The sequence below is a fragment of the Triturus cristatus genome, chromosome 3_2, assembly GCF_964204655.1.
Source record: "Triturus cristatus chromosome 3_2, aTriCri1.1, whole genome shotgun sequence".
Lineage (NCBI taxonomy): Eukaryota > Metazoa > Chordata > Amphibia > Caudata > Salamandridae > Triturus > Triturus cristatus.
The window spans coordinates 683,012,765-683,032,807 of NC_140584.1; the positions used below are offsets into that span (position 1 = coordinate 683,012,765).

General features: G+C 45.4%; 1 protein-coding gene across 2 annotated transcripts in view; it reads right to left on the reverse strand.

The window, feature by feature from the left end:
• The window catches only part of PFKL (phosphofructokinase, liver type), a 433,821-nt gene extending 414,014 nt beyond the window's left edge, over positions 1-19,807 (reverse strand). Inside the window, exons 1-2 of one of the 2 annotated variants that reach the window (XM_085648708.1) lie at positions 19,747-19,807; positions 19,526-19,660 (exon numbers count right to left, since the gene is read on the reverse strand). In XM_085648708.1, coding sequence (XP_085504834.1) covers positions 19,526-19,610 — 85 coding nt within the window. In that variant the 5' untranslated portion in view covers positions 19,611-19,660; positions 19,747-19,807. The other variant, XM_085648707.1, reaches the window with a different exon arrangement.
• Positions 19,808-20,043: the final 236 nt, after the last annotated feature.

Below are 20,043 nucleotides of genomic sequence, written 5' to 3' on the forward strand. Positions count from 1 at the left end.
TCTCTTGCACTGCGAGTGAAAACATTTTGTCTGATCGCATCTGCACATCTACCTAAAGAGAAAGGCTCTTCGGTGTCATTTATTTTCATTTATTTTTTTTAATTCTTTTTATTAAAAGACTTCATATACCATATATTACAATACGGCACAGCATAGAATACATCCATTAGTAACTATACAGAAAAACAAGAAAACAAAACAGAAACCCTATCTATCGATTATAATAGAAAATAACTTGTGTGATAATTCATTAATCTTTCTTTCAAATAGGGTAATGTAAACAACATGGCTAAATTTTTACTCCATTTGCTCTTTCCATCTCCGTATTGGATCCCAGATTCTCAAACCTAGCTGCCTCCCCTTTCTACCTTTACGCTCATAGATCCCTTTTTCTAAATTATAGGCTGCCAAAAGATTGGACGGCCATTGATTCCTTGTGGGAGGCGTTTTATCTAACCATGCTCTTGCTATGACTAGTCGAAATACTGCCATAGCTACAAAAATAAAGTCTCGATTGATAGCATCCCTATCTAAAATTATTCCCAGTAAAATCACAGTAGGTGTAATTGTAATTTGGAGCCCGAGGTACATCCCCATGAATCCCTCCACCTCCTTAATCAGCGTAGAGAGTTGGGGGCAGGTAGAGAAAATGTGGACTAAATCCAACTGTAATTGATTACAACGTGGGCAATGAATCCCTAAAGTACCACCCCATTGTGCTATTCTAGCCGGTGTATAATACAAGCAATATAAAGTTTTATAATGCTGTGATTGTAACGGTGCCGAGCAAAGCACTATGCGTCCCAAATCCAACGATTCCTGAAAACCGGCATTCTCAATACCCAATTTCATAGCCCATTTATCGCTATATTTAGCAAGATCATCTGTTTTTTCAGCTACTAAACTTGCATAGAAACTACGTATCTTGCAATCTTCCCCCTTCTCAATCTTATCTAGAATTTCATTATTATTAAACCCTATGGTCCCTTCTCGCTTAGTATTTAAAAAACTTCTAACCTGTAGATATTTGAAAAAGCTCCTACTGTCTATTTGATGTTTAGTTACTAAGTCAGCAAACTGCACAATCCCTTCTGGACCAATAATATCCCCTATCCTCCTGATCCCTTTATGTTCCCAAGTTGCAAATACCAAATCTGCGAAAATCTCCCCTGGTAAGGATTTATTCTTAAACATTCGGGTGTACCCGTTATACCTGCCCAACCCAGATTTTTTCAGGAAGGTCATCCAGATATTAACAGCGGCGATAACGGTCTTAAACCTTGTTCTTTTGAAGTAGGAGAAATCCGTACAATTTAAAAAACAATTCTCGGCGTCCACCCCCAAAACTATTGCATACACCGCCGTAGACATTCTAGAAATTCTAGGATGTGCCCCTCCACCAATCAAACCCTGCATATATTGCAGTGCTGTAGCCAAATAATATAGTCTAAAGTCAGGAGACCCACACCCCCCTCTTTCCCTTGGAAGGGTGATAAATCTATACGCCCTCCTAGTCTTTCCATGGGCCCAAAAAAATCTATTTAGCATCAGCTCTAACGCCTGAAACCATTTTGCCCCAAAAAATAATGGTATTGCTCTAAATAAATAGAGAAATTTGGGCAAAATTACCATTTTGATGACATTCGTGCAGCCCACTAAAGAGAGATGGAGGTTATTCATTCTGTCTAAATCTAATTTTACTTTTGCCATTAGGGGAGTCATGTTCTGCTCAACCACTCTCTCAAGGTCTGCTGATATTACTATTCCCAGGTATACTGCCCAATTAACTACTCTGTTATCATCACATGACACATGTGAGTTCCTTACAATCTGTGTTTTTGTCTTATTAAGACTGTAGCCTGCCACCTGACCAAAATGTTGTGCTTCCAATTCTATTGCACTAATAGAAAGAGTGGGGTTAGATGTAATAATTGCCACGTCGTCCGCATATGCCTGCGTCTTAATTTCCATATTAGTAATTATTATTGGTGGGATGTTAACATTAGTTTCTAATCTACGCAAAAATGGATCCATATAAAGCGCAAACAAGAGGGGGGAAGACGGACACCCCTGTCTAGTCCCTCTTTCTATTTGCACTGCGGCTGAGTGTCCTTTGTTAACCCTAATTCTAGCTGATGGCTTATTATATAAAGTCTGAATAGCTCTGATGTATTTCTCGCCGAATCCATACCATCTCAATACTGACCATAAGAATTCCCAGGAGACCCTATCGAACAGTTTTTCGGCGTCCAGTAACAATACCGCCATAGGATCTCCTGGGACCTCTACGGCATCGAAGAGTGTAAATATCTGTCTAATATGTTGTGTCATGCCCTTGCCAGGTATAAAACCATGTTGTATAGGACTAGCCAGAGTCTCAATTACATCGGCCAATCTCTTCGCGTGTATTTCAGAGTAGACTTTAACGTCCGGATTCATTAGGGTAATGGGCCTATATGAAGATGGTGCCAGTGGGCTTTTACCTTTTTTCAAAATGACGACAATATCGGCCCCTCCCCACGAGTTAGGAATAGATTCCCCTCTTTGTGCCTGTAGCAGAGTGTGGAAGAGCTCAGCGTCTAATACCTCTTTAAAAACTTTATAGAATTCTACCGGGATCATATCTGGACCCGTGGCTTTGCCAGCAGGAAGGCTATCCAGTGCTACCATCACTTCTTCCAGCTTAATCGGTGCATCTAGCAGACCCCTGTCTTCCTCAGGAAGAAGTGTTGGCCTGATATTAAGATAGTATGGAATGTCCCCTGTATCTAGATCCTTGTCTAAGCTATACAGGCCCTCATAAAACTGCCTAAACACTTCCCTTACCGCAACAGGTTCTGTGACCACATTACTCTGAACATCCATGATCTTCTTAATCTCTGCTGACGAAGCTTTTTGTCTGGAGCGAATAGCCAATATATGCCCCACCCTCTCGCTCAACTCATAGGCCTCCTCTCTCTTTGTTAGATATCTGGCAGCAGCCTTACTGGCAATACTCTCTACTGCCTTTGCTTTAAGACTAACTATCCTTAAGCCCAATTGTTCCACAGACTGTTAAAGCTGTACCGCTAAGTATAAGTCTTCCTCTGCTTTAGCTAGCTCTATAACTACTTCATTAACCCCTTCAGCGCTGCGCGGATTCCCCCGCGGTGCTGAAGGGTTCTAGCGCGGGCGGGGCCATGACGGAACGGTTCCGTCATGAGCACAGCTCAACCGATGCTCATGACGGAACCGTTCCGTCATGAGCATCGAAGGGGTTAAATCTTGCTTTTCCCTTTTCTGTTTATATAACGAATAACTCAACGTTTCTCCTCGTATACCTGCCTTGAAAGCGTCCCACTCCATTCCAGAATCTGCAGTCCACCTGTTTATTTCCCAAAAATTCCTGATCCAAGATTTCATGTGTTTAATATATGCCTCCTCCTTTAACGGGGCTCTTTCATACGTCCAAAAGGTACCCATTACCTGCCGCTGACCCATTTTGACAGTTAGAGTCAGGGGGTTATGGTCAGATACAATCCGAGGGTGCTTTTCTATTTCAGATCTACTGACCAGGGAATTAGATATCCAAAAGTAGTCTAATCTGACCAAAACTCTATGTGGTGCTGAGAAGAATGTACTTCCGTCCTTGAGGGGATAAACAGTGGCCCAAATGTCTATCAATGAATTATGTTTTGCCAAGTCCTTTAATGCCCTAAATGTTTTTCTTTTCCTACCGGAATAACTCCTCCCCGCGGTTAAAGATACCCCAGATGGACAATGGATATTAAAATCGCCACAGCAAATAATCGGTTCAGGCCACAAAGCTAACTCTGCATCTAAAAACTGAAACATTTCAGGATCATCCTCAGTGGAGCCGTAGACTGAAACCAACGTGAACCTCTCCCCCCTGAAAATAATTTCCAATATCACCCATCTACCCCATTAATCTTCTCTCTTCCTGCTTACTACCATATCCCTATTTTTACCCAACACCGCAACCCCCCTAGTTTTAGACCCCTGTTTTGTATTAGCCAATAGAGAAAATCCCAGCTGCTCCAGCAAAAACCCCCTACCACCCACTACATGTGTCTCCTGGAGACAGATTAAGTCCAGGTTCATTGTTTTCAGTAGAGCCGATACTCGTAATCTTTTGTGAACATCATTGAGCCCACAAACGTTAATTGAGGCTATTTTGCATGTCATTAGAAAACCCCGTACATTGATCTTATATTAACCACTAATGTAATACTCAAAACCAACCTGTGCTGTGCTGAAAATGCCAAATATGCTGCATTTTCTGTGTGATCCCCCTCTTCCTACCCCCTCCCTCCTCCTCCCTACCCCCCCCCCTACAGGCAAATAGGTCAAACATGACCTATGTGTGATCGCTTGAGAAAGCAGTTGTCGCCTCCTCCTCCCAGTGTCAGTAACCTTGTCCTCCCAATCTAACTAGGTTCCTTTTTTTTTTGTTTGTTTTTTTTTTTTAATGACCTCCCCTCTCCTTGTAGCCCAGCACATCTACCATATACTCTTTCACCTTTATTTCGGAGAATAGCATTTTCACCTGGCCTTTTGTAACTATCTTTAGTTTGGCGGGGTAGAGCAGATAAGCTTCTGACCCTAAGGCCTTGTACTGCTCGATTTTCCCGGCCCTATTGTGTTGACGGGTGATTAGTGTGACTTCAGTCTCTTACCATCCAAGTCTAAGGGTTAGAGTAGTGAATGGAGCCTATTTACTAGGCACTTCGACATGATCCTGTGTTCTTCCCCATAGATCAGGGCTTGCACACATATCCTAGGGGATAGATTCGTTAGTATTAGGGATAACCTGTCCTGTAGTGAGGGTATTTCATGGAGCCGTGCTGAATTCAGGCCTGGTAGGCCTCAAACGGGAGAGACTCCATCTTTCTTTCTGCTCCGGCAGCTTGAGATGCTTCTAGGTTAAGGGTGATGTTTTAGTTATGAGGTGTTATTCGCTTGGAGAGAACCGGTTCAGGCCAGCCCTTATCGAAGGATTGTATTTTTCTTCATGCCGAAGACACTACATCAGGCCGGCCGGCTGGGAACGTGTCCTTGGTACGGGGAGGTACAAGAATTTGGTGGGCGGCAGGTTACGGCCGGAATTTTCCATGAGGAAATGCACCTCTATATTAGTGAAAGTCTGAGGCAGATACGGTGCACTTACTTCAGTCCGTAGGCGGCATCTAGCCGTTAGCAGTAAAGCTACTACTTATTCCAGGGAAGACAGATAACAAACTTGAAGGCGGAGAAAAACCGAGAGACAGATACTCTTCTAGCAGAATAGCCAGAGAGGAGAGAGTAGCCGATGAGGAAGAGGTCCCAGTGACTCGGAGAAGGGAGAAGGGAACAGATCCGTGACTGCGGAGGTGTGACTTCCAGGCGAGCCGAGGCACAGACGAGAAGGGAACCTAGATGACCATTGAGTGCAGGCTACACACGACTAAGGTGATGTCGACCCCTTTCTTATTAGAGTGTACAACCTAATCTTTCACTTTTCTTTGCAGGTTATGTGTTACATAGTAATGTTATGTGATTGCGTATGTAATGAGTAATAAAGTACCCAGTTTGTAGTGAATCAACATGTGCTGCGTGTTCTTGTATAAGAGGGTAGCCTATTCTTCTAGTCAGCTGTGACTTGACATGAACAGATGTTAACCCTGATCAGGTAAGTGGTAACTGAATAAGGGAGAGAGGAGCCCCTTGAACCAGAGAACAGGTTGTGCTCAAACTGGCAGTCCTTGTGGGATCTGATAAATAGTTGTATGTTATGGTAATCATAGGATGAACTTGTGCTGAGGCTGCCGTCTGGGTAGGAAGTCCTGGGTCCGTCTGGGATCGCGAGGCTGAGGCTGCCGTCTGGGTAGGAAGTCCTGGGTCCGTCTGGGATCGCGAGGCTGAGGCTGCCGTCTGGGTAGGAAGTCCTGGGTCCGTCTGGGATCGCGAGGCTGAGGCTGCCGTCTGGGTAGGAAGTCCTGGGTCCGTCTGGGATCGCGAGGCTGAGGCTGCTGTCTGGGTAGGAAGTCCTGGGTCCGTCTGGGATCGCGAGGCTGAGGCTGCCGTCTGGGTAGGAAGTCCTGGGTCCGTTTGGGATCGCGAGGCCGCCACTTGTGTATCTATATATATATATATATATATATATATATATATAGTAGGAATTCCCTGTCCTTAGGTGGTATATATATGTGGTTACTAGTGTGAATAGGCCCTAGGGAGGGGGTAACGTTCTGGCTGGGTTAGAGAGGCTCTGCTGAGCGGGTTCTATCTGATCCGAAAACCCAAGCAGAACAGGCCTGTATTGGTGCAATCAGCTGTCTCAGCCTCCACCTTCGCTCTACAGTAACATGACAGAAGTCAGGCCTAGCGGAAAAAAACTACACCATTGAATGTACGTTTAGATTCTGGCTTTGCTTTCTCCAATATCTGTGGTCTCAGCAAGAAATTACCTACAAACAAAAGAATAGCTCTAGGTCTAGTGTCTTGTCGTGGATTCTGCTCTCTCCTAGCCACTAGAGGGAATCGATGAGCTCTCTGAATTTCGGTTTCCCAGTGCCAGGCAGATAGCTCTGGGAATGCACCCTTTAGCAAATTCACCACAAACATCCTGACATCTTGCCCTTCAATCCCTTCCTCCACCCCCAAGAGTCTTATATTATTGCGGCGCTGCCGATTTTCATAATCTTCCAACTTCCACTGCATATCCTCGGAAACTTTACTTTGCTCTTGCTTAAAGCTCCGTATATCGCTCAAATCATCTTCCAGCCTCCCCGTTCTCTCTTCCACCTGTGTGACTCTTTCAGCAACCTCCTCATACAACTTATTCATCTTCCTTAATGAATTATGAATTTTGTTCAGCCCCTGTCTTGACCTCCGAGCTTCAGCCCTTGCCTCACTTTGCATAGTTTTAAGAGTGCTAAATAGTAAGTCCAATGAAGTTGCTTGGGGGTTTGATTGAGGTGGTCCCTCCCCCCCAGGTAGCGCCATGTTGGCGGCATCATGGTATCTCTGTGAGGTAGCAGAATAATCCCATGATAACTTTTTAGTAGGGTCAGGTGGACTTCCTAGTGAATTCGGCTTCTTTCGTGATCTACGTTTCTTTAAAGTACACTTTTGGGGCACCGAGCTGCTTCCTGAGGCAGAGGATTCATCCAAACGATCATCACTTGGGGTTATTGGCTCTGAGTCCTCATTCACTGAAAAAAAAATAGTCCGGCGAGACAGCCCCCCCAACTGGCCCCCTACTCAGTAAGTCTGCTGTAGTATCCTCAGCCGACAGCTATTGATTTATAGAGACCTCGAGTTCATTGCTTACTTCCGGTCTTATGTCTTGTAGATCCCCCAACTCACCAGGTCTTCGAGGTATAGAGATCTCCATGGCCTCCGGGTGTTGGCTCATATTAGCATTATTTTCCGTAGATAGAACTTTCACCCCTGCTTCAATTCTCAAGCTACAATCAAAATCTGAGGCAAGCTTTTCCTTCGTTTCTCCCGGGGATTCACCCTCTGCCTGCTCCTGCTCCTCAGCAAAGCCGCCCACAACCGCGCATGTCGACTCCAGCACGGACTCCATCCCGGACGCCTGATCTGGTTGCCTGGATACCTCTGTGTCCTCGCGGGGATTACGCGGTTCAACACCGCTCCGTTTGTCCCGCTTACTGGCGTTCCCCCGATCCAGGCGCCCCGTACATTTTAGTGGGAAACTCTCTGTTACCGAGGGTTGCCTCAGTAATGATTCCTTTTTCGCCGCTTTGGCAGATCTCTCAGGTCGCGAGGATCGCTAGAAGCAGTCGACCCATCGGGATTCCCTTGCAGCTCGCCATTGCCTTGCGTCTCTCCTGTCTTTTTCCCCCGGTGGTTTCCTTACGGTAAGTGTACCGTTAGCTCGCGGCGCTGCCCCAGTTGCCAATTTTGAGTCAGTTTTGTCCCAGGTAGGCTGCTCTTTCATCATGCTGTCTTTGCTCGCATCACACCCTTTGACAATACGAGGAGGCATCTTATAGCACCCAATGACTGGCGGTATAGTATACCTTGCAGCTTTCCCTTGAATCAATCTAGTTATCTTCCAGGGTAATCCGCCCAAAGCATAATTTTTCAAGACAGCCAAAATATTCTTGAGATCAATTCCTCGTAGCCAGACACCAACTCTCATTACCGTGTTGTATTGGGAGGATCAGGAGGAGGAGTGAGATGAGACTTCTCACTGCAAACCACCAGCGGCCATCTTGCCTATGCAGGAAACCGGTGTCATTTATTTTCAAATGCTTTTTTCCTTTCATTCTTTATCCTTTTTTCGTGCTCCTTGTTTGTTTATACAATGTTTTCAGATTAAAGTACTTACAAACAAATTGTACCTTTCTGGGGCAGCAAAATCTGTTTTTTCCTGTGATGTGTGTTAAAAGTAGAAATGATTTCTAAGTACAGCTGCCTACTGTTAAGCACCTATACTGTTCTAATAAAATGATATGCAATGGTAAATGTATAAACGATATTTTTATTGCACGCTTATAATCACTATTTTTATGAGGCAACAAGTTTTCATTTTTTTAATGCTAGGTTTGAGGCATATGCTTACAATAAAAATAACTATCGCAACAACTTGTCGAGGAAGATCCTCTGGCTATGCATCAAGAGTAGAAGAGAGGAAGAAGGGGAACAACAAGGGAGGCTGAGTGCTATGTAGAAAAGGAGGGGAAAATTCCCTCAGGACAAGAACCCTCACTCACCGTTAGGTGACATGCTTCATCATATGGGTTCCCTCCTCACACCGTGATGTTGGTACAACTCCCCGAGGGGAGGAGCAGAGGTGTTTTCTCAGTAGATGAGCGTAAAAAGTATAGGTGAATGAGTGGCAGAGTGCAGAAAAGAGTGATAAGGTGAGGTTTAAAAATGTCTAGCTGAGTCCACTGAAAGTTTATTAGGTGGTCACAGTGACATAATTAAAAGGCAAGAGGACTGATGCCAGTGTGGGATTTAATGTAAGATGCACGACAGAGGGCAACTTAGAGTTGCCCCCTGAACCTAACCCACAATCCACGTCCTGTCTGAGAGGCTGCCTAGGCTGCCACCCAGCAGACGTGTTGCTGGACCCCTGGGTAGAGAGCCATCCGCTCTCCTGGGCCTGCAACAATGCACATCCTGGGCGAGGTGCTAGGTCTCCTCCCCCAGGATGGGCAGGGGAATCTTCAAAGGCATGCCGCCTTTGTGAGATTCTCCAGGCCACTTGCCTACCGGTTCTGACCCCCACTCTGGAGGGAAGATCAGCGGGAAAACCTAAGTGAGGAAAGGGGGAGTGCCAGCCTCTGCCAACCCCACCCCACAGGTGGGGGCAGCGAGGTGAAGCACAACTCCGGGCTCTCGCCATCTTGAGGATGGGGAGCCCTACCCAATCGGGACTAGGCTCCTGCCCCCCTCCCACTGGAGAGTGGCAGGATAGGGGGTGTACCCACCCCAGGGAAGGGACCCATTGGTCGCTGACCTCTACCTACCTGTAACACCCCTAAATTTAGTATTTAAGGGCACCCTGAACCTTCCTTCCTCAGATCCCAAATCCGAAACAAGCAAGAAGAACAAGAAAAAAGAAGACTTGCCGTGCAGCTGCTAACAAGAGGATGACACCAACTGACTTGGCCCCAGCCCTACAGGCCTGTCTACCCTCAAACCTGCTCCTGCTAAAAACCCGGCATTTACAGTGATCAGCAACCTCGAAAAACCCGGAGGACCCGACTGCCTTGTGACTCTGAAAAGACTGGGACTCCCACGAGCAGTGGTTCTGCTCAAAGCAAGTAACAAGCCCCTGGTGCCCACCAGGAACCACAACTCCTGCACACTCTGCACCCACCAAGCCTGGCCTGTGCCGGAGTGGACAAAGACGCCGAGGACGTCCCCCCGGCTACTGTGTCCCCGAATCCAGCACCCAAGGACCCACCTCGACGCTCCCGACGATGCCTGCAGCCTTAGAACCAGGGACCGCGACCAGCAGAGGGTAAGATTTCCCGATGCAAAAAGACACCCCTACACCCGGCGCCCTGCGGCCCCCTGCGCCCAGCTCCTCGGTACCCATCTAACCGACAGCTTCCCAACTTACCTCTTGAAGTGGTGGTCGCACCTGAAGAATCTCCGTCCCCGAGCTTACAGCCTTTGTTCATCTTGTAGCTTCTCTATTGAAATCCATTGAGCGCCTGACTGCTCAAAAGCACCCTGCACCCAGCCGCCCGTGTGCCCCTGGGAGTGCAGCATCTATCCTTATCTACTTCCCCACTTGCCCCGAGTAAGTGACCAGGAGCCCAGCTCCCACAGCCGCGTGTCCTGCCTGCAAGCAGCCAACAACCAAAGGCCCCAAGCCTGCCATAGGCTAACATTGGGCCTAACTCTCTCTGCACCCGGCGGCCCCTGTGAAGCTGAGGGTGTAACAACTGTACCTACCTGACCCTGGGAGACCCATGAGTCTAAGCTCAGAACCTTAACTCTGCCAGTCGAGTACTTACCCAATAGCCGATAACTTACTTTTTCTCCATAGGGTAACTTGGAAATTCTTCTAAGTTCGGGTTTTGAAACTTTAAAATATTCACTAAAAATCAGCCGAGCGACAAAAACGAAATTACTCACCTGTTATAAGGAGAGATCCCAGTGCTGGATCTTGGTGCCCAGCACTGACCCTGAAAAGTAATTACAACCGTACTTACCGATAACATTGCCTGGTTTTTGCCAGAAATTCTTGTCGATTTTTTAAACAAACAAATATTCCTTAAAAATCACCTGTATAACAAAAACGATTTCTTTCAACTGTTCACAGGAGATGCACCAGTGCGGAATCCAGGATCCAGCACTGAGTAAGAAAAAGTAACGATAACCCTACTTACCTGCTAAGTGAATTTCCTCCCATAGGATAACATTGGTGATTTTATGTGAAAAAGTTTTTGTGTCAATTTTTGAAATACAATAATATTCCTTAAAAATCATACCTGTAACCAAAACTTATTTAATTACCTGTTTCAGGAAATGTCCCAGGACTGAATCTAAGATCCAGTCCTGTGGTTAGAAAAGTAATCCAAAAAGTAATTAATTGCATTTACTTAGAAATTCCCATTGAGCTCAATGTTACAATTGTGTTTGAATTGTGTTGCCTATTGCAACAACTGTAACTATTGCATTCAAAAGTCTATTGCCTATATGAAAGTATTTAACTAAAGCATCTCATTCTGAGAAAGTATATTTTGATACCTACTTGTGGTTGTAAAATAAAACAACTATATATTTTTATATACAAACCATTGGCCTAGAGTTCAGTTCTTGAGTGTGTGAGACCATTTGCTGACTGAGTGTACAACAAAAGCTTACACTGTCCTCTGATACTGCCTTACTGCTCGACCAAGCTACCACTTTAGAGAGTAAGGTTATATCTAACTTTGGCCTCTGCCAAACCTCTGGGGACTGTGGACTCTGTGCACTGAACCTTACTTTCGTGCAGTATACACAGTGCCACTTTCTTACAAAAGTGCAATGGTGCAGAGTAGAGAAGCATAGAGGGAATTGGCATAGAGCGCACTGGCATATAGTGGAGTGGTACAGAGTAGAGTTAATTGGGGTAGAGTGCAGTGGCATAGCGTAGGGTGGCAAAGAGTGGTGTAGGGTGCATTGGCGAAGAGTGCAGTGGTGCATAGTAGTGTGGGGTAGAGTGCAGTGGTGCAGATAACAGTTCAGTGACACAAAGTGGAGTGGCGTAGTGTGGAGTGATAAAGAGTAGAGTGCAGTGGAGTGGAGTGGGGTAATGTGGAGTATGCATGGTATGGTAGCGTACTGCCAGTACAGGCAACACATCTTCAATTGAAATGACCATTACATTTACCCTCACATACAGTTTTACTGATAAAAAGTATACAGTGCATAAACATTGTGTGGAAATATCATCTAGTGTATGGATTTGATCTTCTGAAAAGTTAATTTACATTTTGATGTGTGCTAGAAAAAATAATAACTTTGTAAAGCCATGCCTCAGGCACTTCTCCTGAGCCAGCATGATTGTCACATAAATCATCTCTGTCTTTGGAGTCAGAGAAAGAAAAATAAACACCAAGCTCCCTGGAAGACACAGTCTGACATTTGACCTCTGTCTTTGAATGCATAGCAAATGTGACAAGATAAGAACAAGATTTAAAGGCAGAATACGGAATGTGGAAGAATACGGTAAACAAGATTTGGGCAATGAGAGGGATGAACTTGAGCTAGACAGCCTGAAGCAAATAAAGCCAGCAGATACGAAGCCAGAAAATGAGTTACAAACCACAAAGCTAATGGCGCAAAAGGGGCAGAATGCATTCCTAGGTCAACTTTCATAATATCCCCAAGATGTCTTTAGCAAACCAGACAACGTTGTTGTCTGGTAGACTGCAACCTAAAAATGGAGGCCATAGAAATGGTAGCTGGAATGAGGAGATCAGGAAACAACGGGTGGGGGTGGAGAGGATAACAATTGGAGGAAGGCAGAATCAGAGAAATGTATGTATTAAATGCATATCACGAGTTGTCATTGGAAAGTGGAACAAGCATTGGCATAGCCAATAGGTCTCGCCTTTGGGACCTTATAAGTGTTTAGCCATGCAGCACATTATCACCCACCAGGTAGATTTCTGTAATGGAACTAGTACTTATGTAAAGTGCTTTGATACCTTCATTCGCGCTACATAATGCAAAAAATAAAAAGAGAAGTGCTTGCAGATTTCTGAGGTGGGGGAGCGAAAAGATGCACTCTGTACAGTTACGCTGTGCCTACCTGCTGTAGATGTTTGGTTTTTCTCCACAACAGTTAGGGTAAAATGCTGATTGCTAACGTTCTTCTGTTTTGTTTAACCAGAAGCATGATCATCCGGTCAACAAATGGTTAAGCATCACAATGTAGCTATTTACTGAAACCCCACAAGGATCATTCCCTTCCTCCCCAAGACATGAGTGGCCTTTAGGGAGCTTCAACTACTGTAGCAGCTGCTTGTTGCCTTCCAGGGTAGGCTTGTTGGCCAAGGCCCACTCATTAGACGGGGCTGATGATTCCGCTGAAAAGTAAGAGGTCACCGTAATTGATTTTGTTTCTGTTCCTTTATGTTTTAGAAAAAATGAAAGCGCACGCTTGTGGAGGTGGGGTGGAGGGAACGCGCCTTCTAATGAAAGCAGCAAGGTCTGGAAATGAAACCTGACCCAAAACAGATGGCAGCCTGCGTGCCGCCGCTGCCTCCTGTTATATAATGCCAGTACCAAATCAGAAAGCGAGCACAGTAAAGAAAATCAGGAACTGAATCGATAGGAGGCAAGTTATCCCAGTGTGCAAGTGAAGGCGGGGCTGGAGTATGCTGCATCTTGGTGCCGAGTAACAGATGTTTATTGCCAACCAAATGAATGTTAATTAGCTTGTCTGCCTTTAGTAGGATGAAAGGCTGAGCAGACGTGCTGGGGTTCGAACCTGCGGTTGTGAGGTCAAACATAAGATTAATAGGGTGCCTGCCTTAAAGTTAAGATTGCCTTCCTCCTTCTACAAGTCAACAGCAATGGGCCTAGCATGACAGCGAATGCACAAGTTTCTCATTGCTAACAGAGCATTGGCAGGGCTGTGTGTGTGCGCATGTGGCATGTGAAGGGAGGGCTGGTTAAAAAGAAGGGCACGAGAGAGAAGCGGGGGCGAGTGAGCACAGCAGCGAAGCAAACGCGCTAATTAAAAACAGATGGTGACATGACCCCGAATAGATGCCGCCCCTGCTCGTAACCGCAAGCAGTGGGCGGATACATTTACTGGGAAAGGTGGGACATGCAGCCGCCTTTGCCCAATTGCATGCTGTGTTTTTAGAAAGACACGCAAAGACCAATTGAAATAACGCAGAGAAAAAAAAAAAAAAAACACACACGAGCATGTGGAAAGTCCAGAGTGATTCCAAGAGATCGTTTTCCTAGAGCAGTGCATGCGCGCTGCGCTAGGCTCGACCTAAAAACTACTTCTTGGGGGTGCCTGTTAAGGCAGTGGTATGAAAGCTAGGAAGGAAAGAGTACCAAATTCTGGTAACACAGCCACAAACTGATTTTGGCAATACATGTTCCTTATTAGCTCTGGGATTAAACAGCTCAAAAGTTAAACAACCAATTGATAACAATTCACAAAGAAAAAACTTTGGGACCACCCCATTCAATGATTGGCTGTCTTCTGCAAACGTATTTCAGTCATTGGCTATCATGTCTTGGCTCAACCCTTTGAAGTATGGATTTCTAATGCTACTGACTTTTTGGGTGTTTCCTTTGATCTTCAATCCAGTACTTGCATTGAACTACACGGAGGACTCCTGTACTACTACAGCCCTATCTATTCTCCACTACTGGCTTTCTCTCGCTCTACTATGTTAACCCTGCATGTGTTAGTACTCTAAACCCATACCTATTGGCTTTGCCAACGCTTGTTGATAGCTGGGGGTTTCCAGCAGCAAAGTTTCTGTACTCTACTAAAGAGCTCCTGCTACATACCGGGGGAGCAGAGGTGTGTAGTACCATGAGAGCAACACAAACCATCTTGTAGAGAGCTGTGCCCTCCACTGGAGGCCATCAAAGCATTCAAAGAAATACATATTATTTTGTCCCAATGACGAACCAAGCTACTGCATGTTATACTGCCTACAGGGGGACAAGAAATATTTTGGGAAAACTAGACAAAAGAAAGTTCTCATAGTAAATCCTTGACAGCACTAGCCACCTTACAAGATTTTAAGGGCCTGTTCTAGAATAAACTGACCAATCCCCCAAAGAAGACTTTAATGAAATCGTGCATCTCGCCTGTTTTTATGTCTCGCCTGGCGAACGCAGCGCGAAAGCGCTGTCGCCAGCGAGATCTATTGTTGCTGACTTGCCTCGGAAGTGGGACAGGAGATGGGCACGTGCATGGCGATTGGAGCCTGTGTACGCGCACGTGAACACGCACGTCTACACGCGATGTGCACATCTCCTGTCCCCCTTCCGTCCATCCCCGTTGGAGCGGCCCGCTGCAAGACGGGGTCGCTCAGAATGCGAAAACAACACTGTGCCTCCATCAGGCACCAACAATAGACCACACCGAGCCTCCCCAGCCCTTCTTCACTCACCGGGCTGCTCTCTTCTGGCGGGGGCTCCTCCTCGCGGCGGAAGCACTTCTCTTGCGGGGCTTCCCTGCACTCCTGGGAGCCCCGCGCTGCCATGGGCAGCCTCGGCCACCCGCACTATTCACCCGGGCCCCCTCCTGGGACCCGGGGCTTTTCTCCACTCCGGCCGCCACCGTGGGGCTCTCCCTTCAGCATCGGAGCCCCGCGTTAGCACGGCACGCCGATTTTTCTTCCTGCCGGAGCAGGCCCCGCGCACGTCCCGGGCAAGGGCGCCTGACTTCCGGTTTTGCCGAACAGGGCCGTGGCGGTGATTGCTTCTCGGCGGCAAGAGGGGTAGGCTCCCTCAAGAGTTAAAATAAATGTAGAAGCGGGGTGGGCACCCGCTCAAAGGATTTTGTCTGCACATTAGTAGAGGAGGCTTGATATTTGTACAACGTGTGCACTGTCCCATCTACTCTGCATACAAGCATCAAATGTGTTGGCTCTGCCAATGCTTGTTTGACCTAGGACTGCAAGTCTTCCCCGGCCCGAACACCTTTACTGAACATTCAAAGGCATTTCTTTAATGCACATAGGCATGCCTGCATTTTACTCTGCATGCTTGTTCTTTGGTTAGCCCCCCCAAAATACGCTTTACCCAGACAGTCAAGAATTAGTGCTGGAACATATCTTGACCGTGAGTTTTCGGCACGTTTCTGTGCTTGACTGATTTTCAGCGGAAACATGAAAATACTACTACCTATACCAGTAACAGACATGTGGGTTAGCGCCCTCAGGTACAATATCTGCCACCATGAAAACACTGCCAAGCCACTACAGAAATGTGCAGCCCCATTAAAAAAAACATATCTATATATATAAAAAAAGTGACCTAGAGGAAAGACTTGTTGCAGTGAAAGTAAAGCATGTATGGAACTGGCTGGGTTGGAATGTCATGTGTGGAAATTGCAACTGACCAGTTAGGAATGGTTTCTACTGCATCCAGTTAAGCTACTTAGTCTATGAAACCCAGCACAATATATATGTCTGGGGGAGGGGTGTTTTACGGGTTATAAATACCAGCTGAAAACAAGCACACGTGTTTAGTCATTGAACTGGAATTCATGGAAATGTTCTCCATATAGAGGTCTAAGACCTACATACACCCAAGTAGATCAGTCTGAAGTTATTAGTATTCAGTAAACTGGCCTTTGCACCTGGGTGTCAAGAAATGAGGAAGTCACTCCAATTTCTGGTTAAGTCTCCAAATCGTTTCTCTTTAAAGAAATGCTTCCTTCCTCTTCTGAAAATATCATAGACCAGTGCACTGCCATTAGATTAGCCATAGCATGTGCTCCTAAAGTGGCTTCTTTCGGCTACAGGGCACTACACAGTTCAATCCCACCATGGAGGATTGACAAGGTTCCCAGTAATTGATTTATAAACGGCTGCGTGCATGGTTGTAAAAATGCTCCCATATTTTAACAAGCATTTACAATGCAATAGGTCTTGCATTTGTAAAAGTTTAAGCTATTGGCATTGTAAATGACAGTGCCTTTTATTATCAGTTTTATAAAACAAAACATAAATAAAAGGCAGTGTCATTTACAAATGCCAATAGCTCAAATTTTCGCAAATGCGAGACCTATTGCATTGCAAATGCTTGTTTTGATTTGCAAGGGAGCCCCTCAGCAAAGTACTCAGGTCTGAGCGCTCCTGAAAAAATCCAGAGGGGGAGCCCCTTAAACTTTTGTTACACCACCAATCAAGGGGTTACATTCCAACACCAATAGAATAAAGCCAGAATTGGACTAATAACCCATGTTATTGTGTATTCACTGTTTTTCTCCTATGTTATACTTGGCTCCTGTAACTGATGGAATTATGTAACTCACTGATCCTCCTATAAAGCGCTCCGATAACTCCAGGTCTAGCCAGGGCTATATAAATCTCTGCAAATCAAAAATAAAATGGACTGGTAAGATTGAGTGAAAGGGTGCATTGAGGAGATTACATTTCAAATGATGTGAAGTCATCTTGCGTACCTTTTGCAGACTTTTGGCAAGGACTAAGGAGTAAAAGTGGAGATAGGGAGAAAATTGTTAGGATTCTCTGCAGATGGTTTCGGCAGTTGAGACTTGACCAATTTTTAGGCAGTCATGGAACACACACTGTGAAAGGTTTACCAACTTATTGAATAGGGAAGAAGATGAAAGGTCAAGCCTGGATTAATATTACCGGAACTAGGGTCCATGAAGTGATCCAATGGCTTAACTTTAGCTGCTATCTTAAGTAGATCACTTTCCAAAAGAGGTTTGTACTGTTTAATCTTGGCTTTACACAGCATGGTCCAGTCTACTCCCAGGCTACTTTGAGCCTGGGAGAAGAAGCCATTTTGATTATATCAGGGCGGCTTTGGCAGTATCAAGCAAGGATGTAATGTGAATGGCGTTGTCCATGAAAATAGGTAGTTCAGGCTGGTAAAGTTGGTTGAGCCTTCCCAACAGTCACAGATAGAGAGTCCAACGTTTTGCCTTGAATCACAGTGTAAAATTAAGGAAACCTGGAAAACACATTTCTGAGGAGGCATTTGTCTCAAACATATCAGGTTGTCAATTAAGCATGTGATCAATTGCAAGAACAGGTAGTGTATGTGCTCTTAATGTAACCCTCACATTTAGCAGGATAAAAGCAGAATCTATGAATTCCTTTAAAAAAAAATGCACATTTAGGACATTGAAAAATCACAAAACTGATGTAGTCTCATGTCTAATTTTAACAGATGATTACATGTCATTGGCAACACCATATTGTGTTGAGTAATATTCTACATTAGTTCAATTGGATCAATTGAGATTGTAGTGAAGACAGGGTTCTGCTTGCACACATTGCTATGTTAGCATAAGCGTATTAGAAGTTAAACGCCATTTTGCCACTTTGCCGTTTTTTGCACACGACACTCCAGGTATCGGTTGTTGTAAGTTAAACTGCTTCCCTTTCTTCACATGAGAACGGTCTGTTTTTCACATCCCTAGACTTACACCACGACCTCAGTCTGTACACTGTGTGCAGAAGTCTTCAAGGTCAAATAACAATGTATGCTGTTGATTATGGTTGATCTGGCCACGCTCTAGACACAACACGCACACAGCTGCAAATATCTGAAACTCTGAATGATGCATGGCACTTGGAAGAAACCTTTCCATCTACAGAGAGAGTTGCTGATCCTGTGATGTGATTCACCTCAGCTGATCTGGGGTTCCTCGTTTAAATCTAGAGAACTTCTATTATTATAAAACCTAGCTCCTAGCCAGGGAAGGGTGGTACACAAGATGCTACAAGACCTGTTTCCACTATCATTATAACATGATTTCTCCCTTTGTGTTTTATGGAATTGTAACAATGCTGACTGTTTTATTTCTAATCATTTGCCTGCTTATGTTAGCCAAAATACTTAATCTTAGAGCACGTAGTTAAAAATAAACATTTTAATCTTTACTGTGTCTCTGATTACTCATGTTGTGAACTGATACGAGAATAGAAACGAAAGAGTGTTCTTGATTCCCACCATTCCAGAGAGTACCCCAAGTCGCTTGTTCTGGGTTGTCTAATCATTGGTAGCTTCGCTGTAGTACGGAAAATGAATGAGACACTGATGCTAGTCAGATAGGGGTTCAGGGTACTGAGGTACGTTTTTTGGTACACCACAATTCACTGAGGTCCTGGTTTCCTATGCATAGTTCTGTGCATGAGCAGAATACCCGCAACACGATGAAAAAGGACAACAACTCCCAAAATGTATTGGGTCTGTTAATATAACAGGACCGGAAAACGTGCCCCTGACTACCTTAGCCATGTCATACGAATACCAGTCATTGGTTTAATTTTACAACGCATTCTAGTTATCTAGTGCTTCATTCAAACTGCAGTGAATAAAGAGCACAGCTATCAGAATGATCCGGAGTTTTGTTTTTTACATTTAAAACCCTACGGCTGGAAACAGAGTATCCCATAGGCAATGAGTGCGCTAGACTGCTCGTATACAATGTCAAAAAAGGTTCAAGAAGTTCCAAGATGGCCGCCGCTTGTTCTTCAAAGTAATGTCATAACAGCTGGAATGAAACAGAAAAAGGACTTCCCCAAACTACTGTTCGCATCTGTTCCATGTTAGTTGCTGGGCAGCAGACAAACGACGCATCCCTGACCTCCCTCGCCAACTCCAGCTGCCCTCCCCCAGCTCATCGATTGAACAGCTGTCCCAGTTATTTCGTTTCATGTCTCCAAATGTTGCGTTTCCTACTGATAACAGCTTCTTTGTGAACGGTTGATGCTCTGAGGAGGATGGAAGGGACAAGGTGCATTGTTTCCTTGTGTGAAATCTGGATGCCTAATCCCAAATATATACAAATGTATACTGACATAGCTCTCATCCCATTGCTTACCTTGAGCGTCTCCCCCACTGGTGAGAACTGCGATCGCCCGTCCAGCTGCGGACATGCGGAGCTTCGCCAGGTCCGAGGCGGCCATGCTGCGGCTGTTTGGGGTGAATTCCGAGTCTGCCCTTCACAGCTGAAATCCTTAAAGTAATAAATATGTGGCCAAAGGTTAAACCAGATTCATCCGCCCGCACTCGGGCAAAACGCCTCCCTAGGCTAAGACCCACCTCCGGCACACTCCACCCACCGTGGCCGTGATCTGGGAGGAGCCGCCCACCACCCTACCCTTCCCAGTACCGTCCCGGTCTCATCCTGGCCAGCCACCGGGAAGGGAGTCGTGCTGTCTCTCGGATAACTGCCCTCTTTCAACCTATGGGTCTCGCATTCATATATCTGCCGTCACCAAACAGACCTCCCTGTTTGAAAGATGTTTCCAAGAGGGCGGTTCGCATTGTTTTTGCTCAGATGGATCAGATCAGAAAATACCAATTTGTTCATTTGGATTTCGAACCCGATATTCTAGT